General features: G+C 36.1%; 1 protein-coding gene across 1 annotated transcript in view; it reads left to right on the forward strand.

Moving 5' to 3' along the window:
- The window catches only part of LOC149565506 (uncharacterized), a 40,281-nt gene extending 14,259 nt beyond the window's left edge, over positions 1-26,022 (forward strand). Inside the window, exons 2-3 of the mRNA XM_089816335.1 lie at positions 14,939-15,069; positions 25,562-26,022. Of these exons, the coding sequence (XP_089672461.1) occupies positions 14,939-15,069; positions 25,562-25,771 (341 nt within the window). The 3' untranslated portion in view covers positions 25,772-26,022. The remainder of the gene's footprint in view (positions 1-14,938; positions 15,070-25,561) is intronic.
- The last annotated feature ends 437 nt before the right edge of the window (positions 26,023-26,459 follow it).

The following is a 26,459-nucleotide window of genomic DNA, read 5'->3' on the forward strand; positions in this document are numbered from 1 at the left end:
GTCTCAGTTCTAACATCCTTCCATTCCAGGTTTATACTTTGATCTATTTGAAGATCATGTGGCTCTTTTTCCTTTACCTCTATAGTTTATGGGGGTACATTTAATGTGTCTTGTTGTTTCTCCCCTGTAGATGCAAGTTCTGCATTTTGAATCTCATCCACTCTCACCAATATAGGATTAGTGCATAACATTGTTGCATTGGTAGAGTCTTGTAGAATTTTATTCAGATCATCCTCAGTCAAAGGATTCACATTTTGTGTTGTATTATCAAGAATATCCTTGATAATAACTGAGTCCTTTTGACTCTCTTGGTCTGTATGTGGAGGACTGACACTCGACACTTGTGCATCCTGTGCATCTTGTTGCTCTTCTTTAGCTGTGGTCTCCTCTGTTGTTCCTTCATTTCCCTCTATAATACCTTCCTTGACTAGGTTCTCTTTTATAGTATCTACAACTTGTTCACCTTTCTCAGTTATTGCTTTATTGGATGACCCATAAATAGATTTTCAAATTGATGTACTTTGGTATACCACATCTTTTATGTTCTTCTTCAGAATATGGAATGCCCTATATTTGGGAGCAAATTTCCCTTTATTCTTCTCCATTGCCTTAGCAGTCATCTATTTATCCAATTCAGGCATTAATTGGGCTAGTGTAGTTTCCCTAATTTGTCTTTCGATTTGTAAGTTGAATTGCCACTTTTGCTCAACTCATTCATATAAACTCTTTGGTAATGAGTTGGCAATCTCTAGAGGAGTGGTCTTAAAAGTTACCATCATGTCATATATGGCCTCCTCTATATCATTTTTCTCTACATTTCTCGACTTATCAAAATCAACATGTGTAAAACCTAACAAATCTGCATTGACCTTAATATCTTCACACAAGTTATCAATGTTAGAAGAGGGATTGTGGCTTACCACCTTGAATTGACTCAAGTCATTAGACTCTGTCTTCTCCTCATTTGAATCTACCTGTGGCTTGGATTTCTTCATCAATCTCTTGTAAGTCTTCTTAGCAAGCAAGCTCGGTTCTACTATGTCACTTGCCCTTTTGCCTTTAGGCTTTGTAACTTTTGTAGCCTGTACAGGGGGAACCCTTGTGCTTGACCTAGTTAAAGGTACAACATGCTTTTGTTGTGACTACTTCATAGTCTTCTTAGGTTTCTCCACTATCTATTCCTTTTCTTTCCTCTTTTTCTTAGTTTTCTTAGGTGCTTCTTCTTCTTCAACACCATCACCTTGATCTTCTCCTAGGCCTTGTGTTAGTTCTAGTAGTGGTTGGCATTGTTCTTCTTATTCTTCTTCATCTTCTCCTTCACCAAATCTCTCTTGAGTTTCTTCACCAATTGGTTCTTTTTCTTGATCACTGAGGCAGCTTACAAGTTTATTGTTATCCTAAACTTAGCCTCATCATAGTTTCCAAATGATGTTGCATTCTTGTCAAATTCTTCTACTAATAAAGTTATGATTTTTGTTGAGGCTTCATCCACATTGATCTCATATGGAAAGGGTTTTAACCATTTGACCCTAGGTATTGTTGCTTGCACATATGTGTAATATGCATCCACTAGGAAACACACATCATTGTAATGTTGTTCCACTAATGATATAGGAATCCTCATTCTCTATTTCATGGATTTCTTGAAACCCTCAAAGTAACTAGTCATAATTGACTCAAAGTTATCTCCAAGCTGCTCAATGAGCTCTACAATATGTTGTGTCACTGGCCTCTTTGTCTTCCAAGAAACTTTACGAAAAGTGGGGAATGTGTTTTGCACATAGAAAAATATGCAAATAATCAAAGATCCAAACTTACATGATGCACTTTTGGCTTTCCTTATGGCTTCCAAGTTTTCTAATAGATGTTGTAGTTACAACTCAGCAGGGTCATAGGAATGGTCTCTACAATTTTATAACCTAAAATCTACTACCATATAGGAAATACTATTCAGTCAGCTTGATTGAAAGAATTTGTGAGTTATCACTTTGACTACAAAGGCAACTAGGGGATCTGAAATAGTATATATTGACATCCCTCAATTGTTCCACACAACACCTATATTCTTATCAATAACCTCCTTTGCATCACTTCATATACTCTTTGGTCTATCTAGGGTAGGGTACCTTGATACTCTATGCACAATCCTCTCTTTGTGATTCTGATTGGTCCATTCTTTAACCAAATTTGATTGTCATGTATGTGGCTTAAGACAATCTTGATCCATTCTATTTTAAACATTTGAGGAAATTCCAAGGGCATGAGTTAACCCTTTCTTCTCGATGATTTTATTCTCTTCCCTCAAAAATCCATTTATCACATAGCTTACTATAGATGTTTCTAATCTCCATATCTCCTACCTATCCTACCTTGCAAGTATAACAACATCTCACATCTTGAACCATTAAAACCTTTGGTGGTATCATGGATAACACACTAGATAGATCTCCCTTATATGCAATTTCAGGAATAGCACAGAATGGGGGATGTCTTACTTCATTACTAATTAATTGAACATTGAAAACTTCCTTTCCCTCTTTCCTAACCATTGCAAAAGAGCTAGCTATCATTTTGACATCCTAGGGTTTGCAAAAAACAAAACAACACAACTTGGCACAAGCTAAATACCTCTCAAATATGATGAATGATGTTGAGTTGCAGTTGAATCTATTTCGCAAACACTTGAAACTCCTTTTGCAATTCACCTTCATGTTCTTCATGCTCTTCAAACTCTGGTAAGTGTAAATGAGTTGAAACTCAACTATATAACCCTTCAAATTTAGCATTAATTACTTAGTTCTTACACAACTATAAGCTCAGCTATCATAGGACTTTCAATGTACTCAACTAACATAGCAAGCTCGATACTCACTGCCATAACTCCTTAACTTGACTATAATTACAATTCCTTCCATGCTTGGCAGCAACATAGAAAACAACAAAACTTTAGATTTTCTCTAAGTTCTAATCACTTCATTGCATCTTAATTCATGCATATATAATCTTTTTAGATCTTAGATTCTTGGAACTGATGCATAATATAACTTTTCAAATATTAGTTCCACAAATACCTTTGATTCCCTAGTTAGAGGTGATGTTATCCCCTGATCCATTAGATGAAGTGGCCTTATTTGCCCTTGATGTACTACAATCTTCCTTCTTTTTCCATGTCTTGCTCTTCTGTATCTTCACCTTTTTTAGTATCAACCTTTCCTTTTCCTTTGTTGACTTCATTGCTCGATATAGGTGACTGAGTTTGGCAGTTTCTATTGACATGACCAATCTTAAGATAACTAAAGCACACAATCTCATTCAACCATCTATTGTAGTTACCTCTAAAATGTGCTCTTATGAAATTTTTAGGAATGTGACCATATTCTTGGAAATAGTGACAATTGTACCATGTGTTGTAATCCTAATCATAAGAGTTTTCATTGTGGTGTACCTTTGTCTTTTTTTTGATGTCTACTTGGATTTGGAACTGCATGCATATACCTTATGTCCATACTTTTGATAGTTGTAACAGTAACCTTAGAATCTTTGAGTGTCAGTGGTCTCGGTCCTGCATTCATGTGCTTGATGTCCTTTCTTCTTGTAGTTTTGACAGTGTCCATTGAATTTCTTCTTAGGGTTCTAATTTCCAGTGTTGCATTTGCAAACTTTTGTTGTATGACCCAATTTTCCATAGTAACAACAAGTGGTTTTATTGTACTTTCCTTTTTGGTTCCTTTGTTCGCCACTCCTAGATGATTCTTCTTATTTAGTAGTAGAATATCCAAAACCAACATTGTAGTTTTTTAGCCTTGGTGCTTCCATCTATTTTTCAAAGTATTTGATGATTTCACCAGGCTTGTTAAGCTTTTCTTTCTCAGCCTTTAATTCATTTTGTAGTAGGGTATTCTATGTTTCCAAAGTTGCAATCTCAATGTCTTTCCAATTTAGTTCTTGATTTGCAATCATCAGTTGATTCATTGTATCCAATTGCATGCTTGCAAGCTTTTCCACATCTGATGTCTTCTCTTCAAGTATGGTAACCACTAGTCTTTTGTCTTCTTAAATCATTGCTTTGTCTTCTTTAGCTTTCTTCTTTAGTTCAATTGTCTCACACAACAATATAGATTAACTTCTTGTTTTATTTTCAGGTTCTTGACTTCTTCACTTAGGGCATTGTTCCTTTCCATCAAATTTGTCATTGTTGCATCAAACTCTTCTAAGTTTCCATCTATAAATAATCTAGTAGTGTTAACTTCTTGATATTGAGTGTCATCTTGTTGAATAGCTATTGCTTTCCTTCTCTTTAATGAATTTTGCAGTTCATCTCTTACCTCATTGAGTTGATGTAGGGAAATTTATTTTTCAATCTTCTGGTTCTCAATAGTCTTTCCCATCTTGTAGATTTCCATCTTCAAGATCTTACCTCCAAAGTTTTAAAAACTTTCCTTTCTAGAGAACTCAACTCTGATACCAATTGTTGGAACTAACAATGGGAAAGTAAGTTCTAGGTGGAGTGGGGTGAATCAACACTTAAAACTTTTGCCTCTAAAACATATCACCAACATCCATCTCATAACTTAACATATAAATTGAAATAACTTAACATGCATCACATCCATACCATGAAGTAAATAACACATAACACAATAAATTGGTTACCCATAAACCCTCCAATGAGAAGGTAAAACTGGGGTGGGGATGACACCCACAAGTCTTCACCACTGTAGTTGTAAAGTGTGACCAATTATGGTTACAAAGTGTTTGATCATAAACTATGATCTACCATGTGAGGGGTCTGCCTCGTCAAAAGCTTACAAAGATTGATAGGTCTCACCTTGCTAAAAGATTTCAACTCACAATTAAGTAAGCACTTGGTTAAGAGATTTACAACAGCCTGTTAGGACTACTCTGTTAAGAAATTTACTCTGTATCACCTATTAGAATGATTCAACACCATGATCCTTTAGTTAGCACTCTTCTTCTTAATGTTAGATCTTTCTTTGTTGGCTATCTCTTGATTCTTCTGATTAGATCTATCTTTCCTAATCCTTTCACTACTTTTCTTTGTTCCTCTTAGACTGATTTTGCTTTACATAACTTTGTCATAGCCACCATAGCCACCATGAATGCTCTCTCAACACTTAGCATTCACCTCCTCTCACAATGATAAACTTATTAGGGTTTTCCTTTCTTAAATAAATAATGGTGGAGATGGGCTAGGTCAAAGTCAATGACTAAGGTTAATTCATATTACTACCTAAAACTTCCCTTAATCTGATTGGCTTCATGCACTGCATAGGGATTCACAATATGATTCCATACTTATCTCTTATAATCATAAATTTATGATTATGTCGGCCAAAAATGGTTTATATAGGAGTTTGTGCCATAACAAACAACTATGCCAAAAAATGTTTGCTCGACATCCAAAGGCTCTGATGCTCGACCTTCACTATGCTCTTAATGTTGTAACTCAGCTTCTGAATAGCTCGACACTCATTGTTTACTCGGCACCTAAATCACTCAACATGTATAGACTACTTAACACTAGAGTGACTTAGCACATACAGGTGCTTGACACTAACTAGTCATATTGCTCGATATGTATTATCTGGCAACTTATGCTTAGCAAGCTTTGATCATTCAACTGGTACTAATTGCTTGACTCACTCTAATCACTCAGCATGCACTGTGCACTCTGCTTGCATTGTAATTTTGTTGGATAATGACCAAGTGTTTTGTCACTACCTTGTTAAAACCAAAATGAGATCAACAATATATTTGTACATGATAGTCTTTTATGCAAGATTTGAGGTATCATCCATTGACTTCCCTGAATTATCAAGATGAGTGTAATACCCATCATTTGCTATCATTGCAGATTTCATTGTTAAGTCTTATCCAACCCTTCTGGAACATGTTAGCTCTTAGTAATATTTGAAATGCAATACTTTGATATCTAGGATAATTGATTATATCATATAGCAATGTTTTCTTAGTTACAATAGTGATTAGAGTTACTTTCGTAATGATATCATATTATGTGATTTCAAATAATGCTTATTGTATCTTTATGATGATGAGTTGCTAATGTTAGAATAGGATGCTATTTATACTCATGATTTATTGATTATACTTACCCTTCATTTCTATGTGTATAGTGTGTGTGACTATTTTATATTTGTTTGATATGCCTAGTGTGGTTAAGGAAGGGATGTATAGTCACCTACGATTTGGGATCTACGTAATGTTCTACTCCTTGTTATTGCTTTTTTAGTTTAGATATATATGTACGTGTACATGTTCATCTTTTATACAAATTTACAAGTATCGGGCATCAACTTTCCATAGTTGCCAGGATGAGTGTATCATGTCACAATAACTCAATGATAAGAGAGGGAAAATAATGTTTAGGTCTAAATTCCAACCTAAGTGTAATTATTGTCCTAAGAAGGACATGTATCTTACTAACTACCATTTTTCAAATATGTGAGTTTATCTTTGTGCATGTTGTTTGATCTTAATTTTTGGTTCTATTTTTCTTATGTTGCATGTATGTGGTCTATCTTTATTTGTTTAGATGACCTTATTATTTGGTAGCTATCTCATGTTCAAGCACATACTATTTTCTTCATTCCATTATCCACTTATCTCATTATTCTCCTACCTTAATTACCCCTCTTACTATTTATCTTCCCCTGTACTAAATATTGCCTTCAATTATGGGATCGACCCAAGTATCACTTTATTATATAATTATTTTTCTTACATTTTAAGGGGCTTTATAATGAATGGTTCATAAGGCACAACACTTGGTGAAGGTCTTGCAAATGGGGTTTCAATGAGAGTGGGTTTAACCATGGAGGAAACTTTGTAGTTAAGTGCACTTGAGTTGGAGTAGTACTGGGATGGGTGACCTCCTGAGAAGTCTTGGTGCTTCACCTTAGTGAGCATCACTTAGATTCAATGAGTGCGAAGTGTTCCATTTATTCTCATGAGAGACAGATTCATGTTTGAATCACTACTCATGAAACATGAGTAAATGAGTTTGACTCAAAAACTACACAGTTAAATCATGATAGCAATATCACAATTTGACTTGTTGTGGAAATATCTCATACTTTCACTTGATGAGCTTACGGGTATTTCTAATGAATTGTTCATAAGGTGAAGTTTTTTCACATGGGGTTGCAAGAATAATGGGTTTAATCATTGAGGAAACTTTGTAGTTAAGCGTGCTCAAGCTAGAGTAGCATTGGGATGGGTGACCTCCCAAGAAGTCTCGATGCTTCACCTCAGTGAGCATCACCTAGATCCAATGAGTGCTAAATGTTCCATTTATTCTCATGAGATATGGATTCATGTTTGAATCACTACTCATGAAACATGTTTCAATGAGTTCGACTCAAAAACTACATAGTTAAATCCTAATAACGATATCACACTTTGACTTGTTGGAAATATCTCCTACTTATCACTTGATGAGCTTAAGGGGCTTTCTAATGAATGGTTCATAAGGCACAACACTTTTTTAAGGTTTTTCAAATGGGGTTGCTAGCAAAGTGGGTTTAATCATGGAGGAAACTCTATAGTTAAGCGCACTCAAGTTGTAATGTACTAGGATGGGTGACCTCCTAGGAAGTTTTGATGCTTCACCTTAGTGAGCATCACCTGGATCCAACAAGTGCTAAGTGTTCCATTTATTCTCATGAGAGATGGATTCATGTTTGAATCATTACTCATGAAACATGGGTCAATAAGTTTGACTCAAAAACTACACAGTTAAATCCTAGTAGCAATATCACAACAATAAATGATTGTTTGGTTCCTTCTCTCTACAATGCCATTATGTTGTGGTGTCATAGGGGCTGACATTTTCCTTTTGATTTCATGCTTCTAAAAGTAGCTCTAAAATTCTTGTGAGGTGAACTCACCTCTCCACATTGATCTCAGACACTTTAATGCCTTATCAGTCTCTCTTTCCAACCTTTGCCTGTAGGCCTTGAACATGTGAAAGGCTTTTGAATTTTTCTTCAGGTAAACATTCTACATCATTCTAGAAAAATCATCAATGAACAACATAAAGAATTTCTCACTAGATACACTCTTAGTCCTCATAGGACCACACAAGTTAGTGTGAACCAACTCTAAAACTTGTACAAAGCCAAATGACTTGCTTAAAAAACTAGGTTGACCAAATTTCCTAGTTGATAATCTTTACTCATTACATTGTTAGGTTTGGTAATAGGAGACAAGCCTCTTACATGTTTCTTCTTCCCTACCTTAACAATGCTTTCAATTTACATGGCATAACCTCTTATGCCACAACCAACTACTATCATTCTTAGCTAACAAGCATTTATCCTTGGAAATATTGAGGTAGATGAGGTTGCCTCTATTTTTTTCTCTCATAGCTAGTAATCTACCTATCTTGTCAAAGATTCTACAAGACCCTTTGTTAAACTCAAACTTATAGTCTTTATCTATTAACTGGTCTATACTTAATAGTCTATACTTCATACCTTCCCACTAGATATACATCTCCACAATTAGTGGATTCATTCAAGGCCACAATATTCTTAACAATTATCATGTATGGTGAGTTGTTATTGAACTTTGCCATTCCTCCCTCATAGGCCTCCACCTCATAGAATTTGCTCCTATCACCATACATGTGGTGAGAGAAGCTGCTATCAATTATCCATTTCTTGTGGATATTGGTGCTTAATATTATTGTTCTCTCCATCATTTCTTTTGTTGTAGGAAAAAATGATATTTCATCCTCATTCTCGTTGTCTACACTGGTTGAGTCTTCATCAATCACACCCTCCTTACCAATGTAGCATCTATTCTTCTCCTCTCCTTTGGAGTTTTGTCATCTTTTGTTGTTCTGCTTAATAGGCTCTAGGCATCTAGTAACACAGTGTCCTACCTTCTCATAGTTAAAAAATTTAAATAAAAGCTTACCCTTGTACTTCCCTTTTCCTCTTATCATTCTTTTTTTGCAAACAAAGCCTCCAACTCTTCTTGTTTATCTTTTTCAGCATAGAGACTTTTCAATTCTCTTCTATATTTCGGGGTGCTTTCTTCTTCCCTTCCTCTTTAGGTTGTAGTAGGTGCAACTTAGGCTTTGAATTTTGATTCAACCTTGGGTTGACTATTGTCATAGTTTCTTAGATCAAATGCCACGAGCTTTCCTATCAAGGCATTGAGAGATACCTCTATTTTCTCCATCATTCTCAAATCCTTAATGGATGAGACCCTTATGGCATACTTGGGTATCAAGGTTCTTAGTATCTTACCACATCCTCCCCATGTAGCATGCCTCTAGTTGCTTTGATGGATATCATCACTTCTTTCACCCGATTTCCATAGGTTTCAATGTCTTGTCCTTCATGCATCCTCATGTCATCATATTTTCCTCTTAGTCTTTCAACTCTAGCCTTTAGAATATTCTTATTGCTTTCATATATGATTTGAATCTTTTCCTGCATCTAATAGATTGTCTCCAACTCTTCTACATATTTGTACTTAACATAGGACAAAGTGTTGGCTATAGCATCCATTGTGGTTATGAATTTATTTCTCCTTTTTCCGGTCAGCATTGAGTGGAGCAACATGTTTTACTTACATTGTATCCACATGACTCTAGTATGCATCACTAAGAGTTCTTATATGCAATCTCATCTATCTACACCATGAGTTGCAGTTTCCTTTGAAAACATAGGTGCTTCCCTTTTCAACATCTTGATCTTTTCCTTGAGTTGTTAAACTCCATAGTTAAGGGGACCTAAACTTCGATACCAATCATTGGTCCACACATAGGTAAGTATATTGAGAGGGGTGGGGGGGGGGGGGGGGGGGGGTGGCGGGGGGGGGGGGGGGGGGGGTGAATTAGTATACATAATTTCAACTTTTCTCCTTCACCTAACTTCACACTAGTCTACAAGTTAATGCTAGCTACAACTTAACCGGTTAAGATAAAGAAAAATTAATGAAAACAATCATAGCATCACATAACACAATATTTATATATCATGGAAACCTGGCTAGGGTGAAAGCCACAATGTCTGAGTTAATCTTCACAAGGCTTGCAGTCTCCTAAAGTGTGACTAGTCAAAGAGCTTATCTATGTTAATAGATTACAAAGACATTGTTAGGCTCTGCCCAGTTCAGGGATTTAGATAAGACCAATGAAAGTCTTACCCGATTAAGAGCAACTTGGTTAAAGGACTCTAGAATATAAGCTAATGTGTCACCTTGTTAGGGGATTTAATACAAAGAACCTATTAGGGTCCAACCTCAATAAGATTTTTTGTTGTAGTGATTAGAATATAATAGAGGAGATGATCTAATCAAAATAGCTAGTACACTTATCTTGAGTATAAATCACTTTGATGCTACTTAGATATGTTTGCAACTTTGCACTTCTCTTCCTTGACATTTTTTTTTTTTTTTTGGCAAAAGTGGACGAGCCATTGAATATATTAATATATATTTTTAAAAAGCTCAACCAGGGAAGAACCGGCAAGAAAACCTAGAATTGTCATTAAATAGAAAAGTTTGGATCATTGAAATTTACATATAGTAGCCTCCACGAGGATACATAAATAATGTATTTACAATATGGACCAAGCATTAGTATCATTATGTCCAACTTCAAAAAATTTGAATTTCTTATATCCCTTAACTATCCTTCCTCCATCTCTGCAAATTTAGACTTAGTAGCGAGACCATGCCCATCCATAAACCAAGAATCATTTCTACAACCACTATCAGGGTTAGCCACTATTGGTGAGCACCTATCTGACTTGAACATCACACCACCCAAGGCCTAGTTAGAAGTGTTATCCCCATGAGTCGGCACATCCCAACCAAGAGAAGCTCTCGCAATAGAGGCATTTGCTGTGTCAAGGGGAAAATGTGCATTTTCCAACCCAATATCTCATTGAGCCTACACATTTTCACATGGAACCACAGGCGACTACTCCAAAAGATCATGTGGGGGCCAAGCTAGATAAATATTGTTTGAAAGGGCCAAAAAACCCAACAAGGCATGACCAATTTTATGAACTCTCTCTTCTAACTAGTAACCAAGGGCATGAGCGACAACTTGCAAGGCAGGTTTCATAACTCAAGAACTTTGCTTCTCAAAGGATCTTTAGAGCACATAGAAAATAACCATGAACTCATTCTTCCTAAGAAGTTGCGACCTTGTGAATAGACCCCCAACTAGAGCATTACCAACCCAAAGATCATAGTGTTGCATTGCAATCTTGAGATTATTGTCCTTCCAGTATTGTTGTTTGATGACTTTCAGAGCAAGGACCTCTTGAAGATGGACTGATTGCAAAAGATCCATGGAGTTTGACAAGAAGATAGACACCAAATTCAAAGGATATATAAAATGCTTAGCAATTGGAGAGATAATTTCTTCCCCTATAACATGCCTGATTGCATGACAAATTGACTATGAACATCACGTCGAGAGCAACATCATCCACAAGTGAAGGCAAAACATTTTCATCTAGTGAGGCTGAATCCATATTCTGTAATTTCGGGGCATAATTTCCCAATGAAACTTATTACAGGAATCACTTTCAGCGCACACATCTATAGGAGATGACATCTCGATTCAAACCATTATTCATCTACTGAGGCTAGCATACTTAAGGAGAAAATATGTACTTTTAGATTGCGGAAAGATATGGTGAATTGAGTGAATTTAGTGCAATCTAATATGAATTAAATGCATGAGTTTTGAATGTTAGTTTGACACATGCGAAACCATGTGAAATGTTTGCTTCATCCATCGCAACAGGCACCCTGAATCATACAAACATCACTACACATCCCAACATTAACTTCAAACTCATGTGAACTCACATTGGGTAAAGAGAATGACGACTGCAAATAAATAATTTGTACTATGCTATGATATAGTTTGCACAACTGATAGTGACCTCACAAACCTGAATACCTTAGCTTACTAACGGTTACCCACCAATTCGCATGTAATCAAATTATAAAGTGATTCACATGTAATCTCTTCCTTGACATTGCAACTTAGGTATGGTCACTTATGTGCTCGACACTACTGGCTCTTGCACACTTTCTCACTTGTGTTGTTTGGGCACACTAGCTTCTCCTCAACACACTAACTCCTTCACATTGCTCGTGACTTCTCACTCTGAGATTACACTTAGCTCAACTCTTTGGCTTTCATGATATTTTCTCTACAATCTAATCTTTTTCCTTGAAGCATCGTTCTCCCTTATAGTCTTTGCTTTCCATGCTTTAAAACCCTAATATATGAATTCAAATTTTGAATTCTCAAGTCTACTCCTAGCTTGCCCTCCCATTGCTATCATGCACCATTATTATCAAATGTAGTGTGCATGAGCACAATTCATGGATGTTTTATGGCCATGATGGCTTGCATTGCTAAAAAGAATTCAAATTTCAATTATTTCAACTGTTCCTTGATGTAACAACATCATCACTTCTACATGCTTCATGACATAGCAATCACGACTATCCTGCTACATGCTTCTTCTTACTGACTCGACCAATCCATCCTACATGACTACTGGTCACACGATCTTGTATGCCTACTTGGCATCTTCCTTTATGTTCTTACTCACTTAGCATGACTTTGTCTAAGTTTCGGTCCTTTACCATTGCCTCTGTTAGGCTTCTTCTTCTCCTTCCTTTGGTCACCTTTGTGAACTAGAGTCACACATATAAGTTTGACGTGCCTCACTGACCATGACTCCATATCGGTCGTCATTCCTTCTTTTCCTCGACATCAATGACAACATAGTCATAAGTGAGTGCACCAATCAATCCTTAGGCTTTGAGATAGTTATGCCAAGAGTTCTTACCAACTCACACCCACATCAACAACCTTAGGACAAAAATATTCTTTTGCTTAGAGTTTGAGCTTATGAAGTTAAAAAAATAAAAGAAGAAAAATATAATTTCACTCAATTATCAACATACTCATTTATTACTCTTCAAATTGAAAAAAATTCTCAAACCCTTCTTATCCCACCTTGTGAACAATCTAAACCAAGTAATAGAAGAAATAATTCTATAGTAAAAAAATATCCACACTATCAATGAACTTGAAACATGTAGGAGCAAAAATAGGTTTGTAACACATAACATGGAAGTGAAAAGAAGAAATTATAAGAGGAAGAGTGGTGTAAAGTTGGAACATGAGTAGAATGAGAGGTAAACAAAGATTTTGAGTCAGCAGGGAATTTGATCTCCACATGAAAACAAAAATTGGAAATGAGTTGTGAGAAATTTGTGCATATGTAGTCAAGATCACTAGTTTTCTATATGGTTTATTGAGTCCAAGGTAGAATACGATGAGTCAAGGGATGTGATTGATACAATTAGAGGAAGCCCTATAATTAGTGCACCCTAGTTAGGTAACACTGAAACCAAGCATTTAACAATCTCACAAAATAAATCACTCGTGGTGTTTGCAACCATTAAAAAATAAGAAAATACACAACTAATATAATATAAATGAAGAGATGAAAGATTCAAAAGAAATGCACAGATAAAAAATTACTTACTTATGCCAAGAGGTGTTGGAAAATGCAAAACTCTAGACCCAAATTTGCATTGATTTCTTATACAATTTTTATTACACAATTTTGTGACTTCGCAAAGAGTCTGAGATGAAAAAGGCAAATGTTTTAATATATGCATCTCATGTAAAACAACAAATGCAATAGGTATCTTATGAAAACAATTATTTGATTGGCTGCATTTTTTTCTTTGGAGTGACTAAGAAAAAAAAACTTTAAAGTTGTCATTGTAGCACAGGAGACCCTGGTGGAGAGAAGCACACTTCAAGTGGTTGAAATATTCAAGTTGGTTTCAAAGGTTGTTTACATTACATTGAGAGTGCGAAGACAAAAAGTTTTGAGTAAGTAATGCATAAGACGAGAGATAAGAATGACGCACAAACTAGTATTAATGTGAGTTGTAACTAGAGATATGACACATTAAGTTTAATGCTCGCAACCTTTTCATTTGCTGATATTCATGTCAAAAAAATATTTGACAAAACAACATTGATTTCACTAATCTATATTTAAAGAAAAAACTTAAATGTTGACAAGATTTAACAATTATACAAAATAAAATAAACAACTTTCTCATCAAAATTAAGAGTGGTATGGGTCTTTGGTCCATGGAAGAAGTTGAATGATTATAAATGAGTCCAATCAAGTGTTCCTTAATATATGACTATATTCCATATAGGATGAAGCCAAGATTGTGCCTCACACAAATTTTAGATGAAAGCTTCAATCCTTAGACTCGAGTGAAGAGGTTATCCAACCTTTAACCGAGAAAATTAAGAGTAGTCCTCAAATCGAAAAATCATGAACAAAACAAATTAAGAGTTGTCCTCACTTGGAAAAAGGGCCTTGAAGATAGATTAGGTGGTTTAGTCTAGGGAGACGACCTAGTAACCGCCAAGGCTAACTTCGAACACCTAGAACCACATTTACGAAACTCTCTATTGAACTTGTAAAGTGCGAGTTGGTCTAAAAGTGTCATTTTAAAACATTTGCCCCCCAATAGCCTCTCACCAAAAAAAAAAAAAACATTTTGCACAAATAGACCAATCAACAATCAAGAAAGCTAAAAAATGATAAACCATTAGTACATGTATAATAGACCCTTATTACATGTGCTATCATTTTTTTTGAACTTTTTATAGGCCGTAATTAAAAGGATAAATAAAGAATAGATGCGATGGTCATTCCTAGGCGAACTGGCTGGTCTCCCCTACTGGAATCATTGAAATCTTTATTCGTTCAATCCAAAATCTTTATTCGTTTAATCCAAAACGCCTCTGAACTTTCCCTCAGAACTTTGCCGCGATGCAGCTTTTATTAGAAATGATTTCTTCTCAAAGCCATCTATGACTGCATTTTAGGAACAATTTTCGTGCAGTCTGAGGTGTTTTTTTGTTGGAGTGACGAAATTAAGGATGTGGACAAGAAGAATGCTTGGGCAACTCGTTTCAATGTCTGCAGCTTCTCTCAGGTATTTAGGTTTTCGTTCGTTCTTTTGGAAGGCTTTTTCGTACACATAATTGAATCCTTCTGCCAAATAATAATGTCTTATAGTATACGTACTAAAGTTTGATTGTTGGGTGCTGGTTTAAGTGATTGGGCTCTGTTTATTGAATCTATTTTTTAAAGATGGAGGAAAATTCGTCTTTCGTCGTGTTTCTTTTTTGTGATTCAGGCGAGCCAGCTAAATGTATGCCCTTACAGTCTCAAAAATAATTCATCCATTTTAGCCGGTCCTGTCCAGTGAGTGCATAACTTTATATGAGCCGTGCTATGTTGATGTATATATTATTTTAATTCCAATCAATTGTCAATTGGCCAGACAAATATTAGGAATTACATTATATGCATGTTAACCGTGTTTACATAAAATAAGAATTTGTATAAGCCATTTTCTCCTTGCTGTAGTTTGTTATTGTAAACGACTTTTAATATTTTTCCCGTACGGATGGTTCATGTACCCGTAGATGGACACATTTCAATAAGCCCTTTGTACAGCTTGTAGGGGAATCATGGTTTTCTTAACAGATTACCCTTTTCAGTAAGACTGAGACTTGCATTACATTAATATAAAACAGTCTACATTAAAGACAGAGGGGTATGAATTGCAGCTTAACGAGGGATACATGATTAGCATGTCCAAGTAGACCGCATCAACGTTGAAAACTAGAGTCAATAGAATATGGGCAAATAAATTCTTCTCAAGGAAAAACCATTCTCATATGGCCTAAAGCCTTTAACTAAATCACTTCTCAAGAAAGACTAACCATGATGGATTTTCTCAGCCCTTCCAGATGTCGCTTATGCAAAGAAAATTCTGAAAAAGTTAACATTGTACTCATTCTCTTCATTTTCACAAATAAGGTCTGGAACTGATTCTTTTTGTAAATTCAATCTTTGCTGGGTTCTAAGGTTTTGGTTGCTTGTGTGTGACCATATACTCCTAAGTTACTTGAGTTCTGAGAGAGAAATTTATGTTGAGAATGTGAAGCCCAACATTCAGTCATGTGACTATTCGTCTTCATCTCTCTTCTTTGATAGTTGCATAGGGGTCTATAAATAGATGTGCAGTTCACGTACCGGATGTATTCAGATATTGTTCAATAATAATAATTCCCTGCTGCTCGAGTGTGGACGTAGCCACAGTTGTGGTGAACCACGATAAATCTTGTGTTGTCGTACTTTGTCTTCTTCATTTATTTGTTTGTATCTGCTTGTTTAATATTTACAAGAGCTTGGTGAGTTTGAGCAGAGATGGAGGAAGAAGATAATGATGCTGATTTTATCATTGAAGAATTTCTTGAAAATTTGGATTCTGCTGGAAGAGGAGGATGCTGAAGCAAGTGAGGATGAAGTTGAGGCTGAAGAGGAGGATGCTGAAGAAAGTGAGGATGAAGTTGATAAAGCTGATGTTTATATAACTAAGGAGTACCAAGAAGAAAGATTTATGAGGTTGAAGGAAGAGAATTTCCTACCTTAAGACCAGCTGTTTTGTATGTGCTATAAGTTGGAGGTTTGGTGTCGCATAATGAATATTGAAAAAGAGAACTTTGAAAAATAGTGTGTGTTTTTTGAAGAAACTCTGTTTCAGGAAGAAGAGAATGATGGGAAGAGCCTTATAGAGGACCTTTATCTTGCAAAAATGTATGACTTGCTGACAGAGAAGTTTACTCTTGGTGAATAGAAATCACAAGAGGATTTTGGATGCTTTGCAACTGAAGATCTAAAAAGCGTGGAGATTATGGAGCTCAAGGAGGCCGGAGAGAGCCTCAGGCTTAAGGCTGCGCATGATCCAGAAGCCTTTGGCATGTCAGAGAATATTGTTGCGGATTGCAGCAGTAGTAGAAGAATGGAATGCATTAACTGCAGTCTTGTCTGTGCAAGAAGGTAAAGGGACACACGATGTTGTGGAAGAGATAACCAGTACAAAAGGTAATGCCAATATTGTGGCTGTTGTGACCGGGAGAAGAGGCCTGTGTATTGGCCAGGAAGAGGGTCAAAAAGCCCAAGTTATTTCTCGGTTTGCAGAAAAGGATTATTCTGCACATTCCCTTGGAGAACAGAGCACTTCTCTACCTATTGGGAGTCCCCAATATAATGGAAAATAAAATTGGGAGGATGCTGGTAAGATACAACCTCCTCAACACTGTGAAAGGAGGAGATTGGACGGTGAGGGGGACAATATTGTTCCCCATTTTCATTGTGCACAGACATTAGATGATACTGATTTGGGCACACATCTCTCTGGTAATCATTTAATTGCAATAAAAACACATTCAAATGTGCAAACAGAGCGCTTGTTTGGAGAGGGCTACGATGGAATTTATGTGGATATGAGATTATTTAATACTCTGGTTCAATGTTTGAGATCAAAACATTGTATTCAGGATCATCAGTGTGCGTCCAATTTGAATGCTGTAAGTTTGCATGATTGGGATTTTGAAGAAGATTGTGGAAGCCCAATCTTTGCTCGGTGCTCAAATCTTGATTGGGATTCTTATACAACAAACCACGGTGATAAAGAAAAGTCTTCAACCGCTGCTAGTCATGGTAGACAATTGGCACAGACCAGCGAGGATAACTCTTTCCCCTATGTGAGTTCGGAGGACAGTATAGTTTGTGACATGCAGCAGCACACAGGCAATGTTTTCCCCTCAACACAAAACATCGGAAATGAATTGTCAAGGGATAATGGCAAAATCACAAATATAAGCAATTTTTATACAGGTGAAATGTTAAACGAATTTCACTTAGACTCCTCTCTGTGCGATGCAAGAAGAGTAGATAGCTTGGAAGACCATATTAATGGTTCAGAATATCCTACACAACCTGCAGATAAATTTTTGGGTCAAACAGTGAAGAAAGTGCAGTTGATTATGGCTTGGGAGGCCCTTTTACTGGTCATCATGAAGAAAGTACTATCAATTCGCTAACTGCTCAATAATGGACAGAGGCTTATTGTGACATACCATCCTAAGCTGGAAATAAGTACACATTCTAGGATTATAACAGAATACCATAGCGGAATGACATGAAGCAGTTGAGAAACAATACATCATAACTATAATCCAAAATTAAACAATGATTATGTCCACTTCATATGAAAGATAACTAAATTAACTTTCTTTACTGATTTCTACGATTTCAGTTTAAAAGATACAAATCATTTCAACCACATCTATGACTATACATTTCAAGTAACATAAAGGTACGTGCAAGTAAAAGATTTAGGATACATACTGAGCTAATTGAATTAACTGACAGTGTGTTGTACAAGCCTCGACATCTAGCAAAGAGGAGAAGCATTGACATAGGCTTAACGTCCCAACTACGGACCTTAACATATCCCCACACAATCAATTACGAGAAAGGCCCTCCCTACCCCGGGATAGACCGAGGCACCATAGTCCTGCCATTCTGAGCATACCAGTGTTAGGGTGTCGGCTAAGCAGCAAACAAGGCTGGGGGATACCTCTGTCAACCTTTCCTCCGTCAGCTAGCACTCTCGACCTCTAGTAATCATTTATGGCAATCATGCCTCTATACTACCTTGGCCAAGGATTTAGGTGGGTATTAGACAACTTGATCACCACCGCTTGATTTGACAACCAATTACATCTTGGACAAATATGAGCTGACTTGGACTTACACAATTCTCTTTCTTAAATTGATCAAATATTTAAGACACTGATTAATAGTTTTATTTTCCTTTCTCTTGCAGGATTCCTCTCCACTTCACCCATTTATACTTGGCTCTATTCGGCCTTGGATGCTTCCTAGGAGACTGTTGATAGTCACGAGATTCCATTAAATTAGAAGATTGTTTGTGGAACTATGTCGAAATCATACACAATTGGTACATATCAAGTAGCAAAAAAATAAAGGTTAGTGCAAGGCAGATATTGCACATCATAGAGCATTATATAATTTCATCGGCTGGGCTTTCCTTTCCCAAATTTATAGCAGTCAATGCTTATGTAAACATCTGATCAAAATAAGAGTGCAAACTAGGGAGTAGATCGTAGCCTCTCAAATGTTAATCATGCTCAATGCTCAATGCTTATACTGCATTTGAAAAGAAATTGAAGCTTTCTTGAATAAAAAATGCATTACTCACAATGTGAATAACATGATGGAAAATACGTGACCAATCAAAAATGCATTACTCACAATGCGAATGACATGAGGGAAAATATGTGACCTAGATATAGAAGAAGATATAAGACCAGGTGTTGGTGCGAAACAACCACTATGAAATCTACAGCTTCACATGAGTGGCTTGGTATTGAATTTCATGTGATATGCTTTGAAGTAAACAGAGAACAAGAAGAGCTTAAGAGAACTGTGTGAATGGAGAGAAAGAACGCCTGAGGGAGAGAGAGCTCTCCCTACTGCGGGGATGGAAATATAGTTTCCCAGTTGCAGTTACAAGAAAAGTGCTTGACTTGCAGTTACAAGAATATCTGAATTCAAATTTAAAAAAGAATATGCCGCTAAGGATGGTAACTCTCATGTTGGAACATATATATATATATATATATATATATATATATATATATATATATATATATATATATATATATATACATTATATGGTATATATATATATATTGTTTTCCATAATCCTTGCACAATATAATGTTTATACATACATACATACATACATACATACATATATATATATATATATATATATATATATATATATATATATATAATATTATGTCATCATGCCTTTGATAATTTGTCTAGGATGGTACCTACCTATATCTATATATATATATATATATATATATATATATATGCATATGTAATTTTGAGAGTACATATAATTTATTATTTTATTATTATATTCTTTCTAGTCACGTATGCATATACTTATATATACATGTAGGTGCAATTCATAGACGTTAGTAGAGTATCATGGTGTCATCATCATATATATATATGAGAGATCTATAATGGTGAGCTCAATCATAGTCTCAAAAATGAAAAGAGGTAATAGTTCTTTCATGGTATTAAAGGTTTATTTATCTCTTGTTATGAAGTTGACCAAGTAGCTCATGACTGTCCAAGGTGTACTCTGTTGCCTAGTCGTTAAATCTTTCATCAAGGTAGTTAGAGCCCATACCTGATAGTGTGAAGAGGGACTAAATTGGTGCCCCACTCCTTGAACCCCGTTAAGCAAAGCTTACCCCCCTTCGTCTGCTCCTGCAACCAAAATGCAAATTTTCACAATAATAACATGTTTCTCCATTTAAATTGAAATATCAATAAAATAAGATAACTGATAACTGTCACAACGACTATCCACCACAAATCTTCATATTAAAATATAATTATTCATTTTGCTAAAATAACAGAAATCAACTAACAAGTCATTTTCCAATGAATCAATTCGGTAATCATAACTTCCATTTCACAAGATCGTGATATCAAGAGTATCTAACCATTACAACGGCTATGACATTATTTTTAAAAGTTCAAAAATTTGGGATGTAACACTTGTGGAACAAGGGATTTGAAAATTTTTAAGGTAAAAGGTGCAGCTATTGAGTACGTGAATGCACTCATATTACAATTTGACAATTTGTAGAGAACGTAAGAAAGTATACAACACATCATTTGTCTATCTTCTAGTGACGGTTGCTTCTTGAATCCCAACTGCATATGGAGAGCATGTATGAGGAGCATCCTGTCATAGAGTTAAATGATGTTATGGAGAGACTGAAGGAAATGGGTGCAGGAAAGGTGTTTGGGAAAGTGAAAAATGTTACGAGTTCTTTTGAGGACAGAGAAATATATTTCACACCTGGAAAAATTGGGGGAGAACATATTTTTGAGTGTGATTTAATGTGGAAAAGACTCATTTGGAGTGTGTGTTGGAACAAAGTCTGGCAATCTTGAGATCTTCTCAAGGTTTAATTGTCATCTCAAGGTTTAATTGTCATCAAAGATCTGAAATTGAAATGCGGGGAATGTTAGTGCATGGCTGGAGAGTTTGACCTTCAGGGGGAGATCTATGTTCCCTCGAGTTTCCAGTACAGGGATGGCGGGACGGCAGATTTTTTTGCTGATTTTGGGAATGGGGGGGCAGGGGACAGCAAATGGGGACGGCTATATATAAAGGCAAATTTTAAAATATACATTGAAATTTGCAAATATACATGTCATTCATATGAAACTAAGCACAAAGTATGTCATTTAAACATTATAGAACCATAACATACAACATTTGAATGCCATCTAGGAAATAATATCCGATTTTAGTACCCAATTGTCAAAATGCATATCAATATCAGTAAACACTGAACAATGAACATTAACAATTGTCAATATCATAATGTCATAATGATAAGCATGATAAATCTGAAAATCAAAATCAAAATATGCCCAAAGATATAGGCCCAAAGGGTGGAGGGCTGCCATAAAGTAATAAGTATCAATGTATCATAATCATGTTCATGTTCAACATAAAAAAAAAAACATAAAAAAATGAAGCAAATTGCTGCTCCTATTCTGCCTCTACTGCCATGGCATCAAAATTAGAGTCTTCCTTACTATCATCCTCCATAGGAAGCATAGTCTCATCTAATAGAACCCCAACCAATCCTGGTGCTGTGTCATCCTCATCTATCTGGGCCACATCCTCAAGCTCAACATCCCATCGTAAAGCTAGTGTCTGCCTATACTCTAGAGTCTGACGATTGGCAAGTCGAAGAGCATGATGCACTGTCACTAGCTTCTCCGCTTTTTTAGAGGTAAGTCTATTCCTCTTGATAGAGTGGATATATGAATATGTGGACCAATTCCTCTTTGTAGCTGAGGAACTAGCAACTTGTGCAAGGAGGCAACTGACAAGTATTTTAAACTTAGGTGTCTTTCTCCAATGCTAGGTCCACCATCCAATAGGATCTTTTTATGCCAAAACAACTCTATCCAACCTTGCTTGTGGCTTACCCAAGTTTGGGCCACGAAGTTTGGTGAAGTCAAAGAACTGTACACGAAGAGTAGAGGCATCTTGAGCTGAATAATCTTATCAATTGCTCTTGTGAAGCCATCCAAAAGCTCAAGATCATTACATGGGAGGCCCCTTCTACCCAACTGTGCATACCATTTGGGATTTAGAGCAAAGGTTGCCATATGAAGCGGGGTATTCATCATTTTCCACCTCCGCGTCATAATAGGCCTAATATGCTCCTCATAAAACCCCAATGTAGGATCCTTTGCTGCAACAATTCTCTTCATCTTCCCCAACATGTTGTCAATAGTTTCATAGATCTCTCCCAAACTAGGAGCGTCAGTATCAACATATCTAATGACATCTACAATGGGTGCTATGACAGAGCAAATATATCTGCGAGATGCAAACAAAAATAAAAATCAGAATTAGAATTTTAAGAATTTTAAGACTATTAGTAGGAAAATCAGCAAGCAAAAGACTAATAGTAAATTTAAAAATCAGCAACTTACTTCATTGTGGACCACCAACTCTCATCAATGATCCTTTGCCTCACTGCTTTTCCTTCAGAGGACTTAGAATTAGACCAACGTCCCCACTCTGGATTCACCACCATTAATTGAAAGGCCTCATACACCTCAATCATCCTCTCCATCAAGATGAAATATGTGCAATACCTATAGTGACAATTATAAATTAAATTATCAATAAATTAAAAATTTAAACTTAAACATTAATGATTAAAATTTAAAACTAAAAGCATCACATGTAAGTAAACTTATAAATAATTTTTTTAAATAATTTAAAGTTAAAACAAACTAAAAGTAAACTATAATAAAAATTGACATACCTTGTCTCGGCTGGTTTGAGGAACTCTTTCTTAGAGAGGGACCTGAATAGAGGAAGTGAAGTGTGGTGGTTGCAAATAAACATTTGCACTTCTCTAGCTTCTAGCACCGCTTATTTCACCCATTCAATCTTCCCTATGTCCTTCAATGCATTGTTCAAGGAATGAACACAACAAGGAGTCTAAAAGATGTGCCTATAAGCACCCTCTATGATCAAACCAGCTAATTTGCACACAGGTGCAGAATCTGTGATAACCTGTACAACACTAGATGACCCAATCTCCTCTATGGCATCTCTCAAAATGGTGAACTAGAATTCTGCATCCTTCTTTCCTGAGCAATCTACGGCTTTCAAAAAATAAGAGCCAGTAGGGGATGTGACAATGATATTGATGAGTGGCCGATGTCTAACATCGGTCCACACATCCATCACAATAGAGCAGCCCGTCCTAACCCAAGTGCGTTTCATATCCTTAAATAACAAAACAACCTTTGAGTACTCTTTATCTAGGATGGTGGTTCGTAGTTTATGCTCACCAGGGGGTACAAATGAGGAATTCATGCTCAAAATATCTTTCACCATTTGTTTATAATGAGTGGAACGGGTTGCATTATATGGGATACCATTAGCAACAAAGAATCTACCAATGGATGCCTCACATTTTTCCTTTGCCTATGCATTAAACACACTTTCCACCGAGCCCTTCTCACCACTACTCATCTTTTTCTTCCCTCTAGACTTAGTAGAGCTGCCACTAGTACCAATGACAGATGACATATGCCTAGATGATTGTGAGGGAATAGATGGTGATGTCACTGTCAAATTTTGCCCCTCCATTTCAGCCTTTAAGTGCAATCTTTGGCATTCTAATTTTTGTTCATCAGTCAAGTTAGGACAAGCTTTGACTCCTTGGCATGAAACACCTAAAAAGTGTGACTTCACTCTTGTATAGCTGCCTCTAAAATCATCGAGACAAACATGACAATCCCACACCCTAGTCCCTCCTGAATTCTTTTTATCTTTTGGCCAAGGTGTGACATATTGGAGAAGAGGTTTTTTCCTATTTAAAGGATCTTTTGCAAAATTCTTGATAATGGTGGAAGGGCATTTAAACAAATCAACTTTAGGATCGGGTTTTTTCCTAGTCTCACTACTAGCAACATTAACCCCAACTACATTTTCTTCTTCACTGCTACTACTTGTACTCCCACTGCTACTCATTGTGTTTTGTTTTGACTTGAGGTTTAAATATGCAATAGATATATGAGCTGAAACAATTAAAAAATCAGACTTTGCAAGCTGCAAATCTATTTAAAAAATGATAGATGGAAGCATAAAGAGTTTCATACTTACTTGGTGCACAAAATAGAAGATCAAACCCTTGGTCAAGCTCTTGGAAGCAAAAATATCACCTCCTCTTCTTGCAAAATGAAAACTTCAGCCAGTTGCAACACAAAATGAAAACCAAACAAATGAGAAAATAACTAAAATGTGTTGAGTTTAAACCTTTTAGGGCATTTGGAGGGGTTGGACCCACCTGGCTGACCAACTTGGAGGCTTTAAATTAATTTTTTGTGTTAACTTTGATCATTTTTATGGTTAGAGGATGGCTAGACGTCCCCTTTCCGTACCCTTTCCCCCCAGGCGTCCCCAAGTTTTGGAAATGTCTCCTACATATTTTGGGTTTTTGGGGAAGGCTGGGGGATGTCCCATACCCGTCCCCCCGTCCTTGGGACGTCTCCGTCCCTGAAACGTCGGGTTTTAGGCTAGGTACGCATCCCTGGGGAACATAGGGGGAGATTGTTGAGAATGTGAAGCCCAACAGTCAGTCATGTGACTATTCGTCTTAATCTCTCTTCTTTGATAGTTGCATAGGGGTCTTTAAATAGATGTGCAGTTCATGTACTGGATGTATTCAAATATTGTTCAATAATAATTATTCCCTGCTGCTTGAGTGTGGACGTAGCTACAGTTGTGGTGAACCGCAATAAATCTTGTGTCATCGTATTTTGCCTTCTTCATTTGTTGGTTTGTATCTGCTTGTTTAATATTTACAATTTACACTCCTGAAATCGAGCAATGCCATCCTTGATATTGTTATTTATGTGTACCCTTGATCTTGAATATCATTATAACGTCAAAGGCCATAAATAGAAAATATGGGCCACACAAAGAATGTACACCTCTCTCTTATACTAGTTTCTTGTCCCCCTTATTGTGGTTTCATCTCCAAATTATTTTCTCAAGATTAGTGAATTTAATAAATTTAAAAAAAATATTTATATGAAATTGTGTGGAATAATAGTGGGTAGCATTCTTGTTAAAAGAGAGTCCAACATTTACTGGCTATAACAGTTTATGAATTCTTAGATTAAATTTTCAGTATGAGTGCAAAGAGAGATCAGTTACAGTACACCACTATGTTGACATTGGCAGCCAAAATTTTCAAATTTTATTATTATTAAAAAATCAAGAAAAGCTGTACAGGATTAGAGTATCTGTTAAACAGCCTTCCAACAGCTATAGAAACACAAATCTTGTTTTTGGAAAAATCCAAGTAGCCTAAGGTAGAACACTCCTTGTGCTGTGATTGTCACTAGCATTTTAAAACAAATAATGACTATAACCATAATCTGCAAAATGTTTGGAACAGCTGTCTCAGTTTAATCACAGGTCATGGAGGGCATACCCCCTTGGAGTAGTGAAGTTCAAAACAGAAGTTAACATTTGTGTGGAGAAGGTGGCAGGTGGAATGGTTGGGTCAAAACCACCATCTTATTGCAAACTGATTTCTCCAGCAGACTTCTCCCTGACAGCAGCAACCAACCATGGGCATTCATTTATGACTTTAAGTGTTCTGTGAAAGGATAACTTACCAGATGTAGGCAAAGGTTGTCAGGTAAGTAACTGAAATTGTCATAAACACAACAAAAAATATATTCAATAGAAGTAACCTTATTCACTCTGAAATTGGTAGCTGCGATAGAGATCTTTATCTCTGGAAATATGAACATTATTACTGTTATTGTTATGTTCAACTGAAAAGGGCACTTATGTTTAATTGTAATATTAAATGTAAATGACATGTGTCATTCGCATGCATTGAGGTATAAATATTCGATGAGTTGTAATTAATTGTAGGAGTTATGAGAATCTCAAGAGACTTTCGGTTATAATGTGAAGAGGCTCTCCTATTGTTATATATTTGCCTCAAGCAAAGGACATAGTACTCTTGAACATTTCATTATCAATAAAGATATATTTCTGTTGTGTGGCTGGGATTTTCCCTTCATTCTCGAAGGGTTTTCCGAGTAAATTTCTGGTATTTATTGATTCAGTGTTTGCTCTTTCTTATTGCTGTTTATTACCATTGATTTCTGGGCTAAAACATAACATGGTATCAGAGGCTTGTTAGATAACCGCAATTATAAGAGCTTCTCTTGTTCTTTCTATTTGATTGGCTATGGTTATTTGTGTCCATATCTCTTTATTATTAGATGCATGCTTAGCATTATCTGCCCTCGCATCACTTGTTATTATGTTATATTTTT

Source organism: Cupressus sempervirens, chromosome 3 (genome assembly GCF_028749045.1).
Source record: "Cupressus sempervirens isolate cs-2001-9-10 chromosome 3, ASM2874904v1, whole genome shotgun sequence".
NCBI lineage: Eukaryota > Viridiplantae > Streptophyta > Pinopsida > Cupressales > Cupressaceae > Cupressus > Cupressus sempervirens.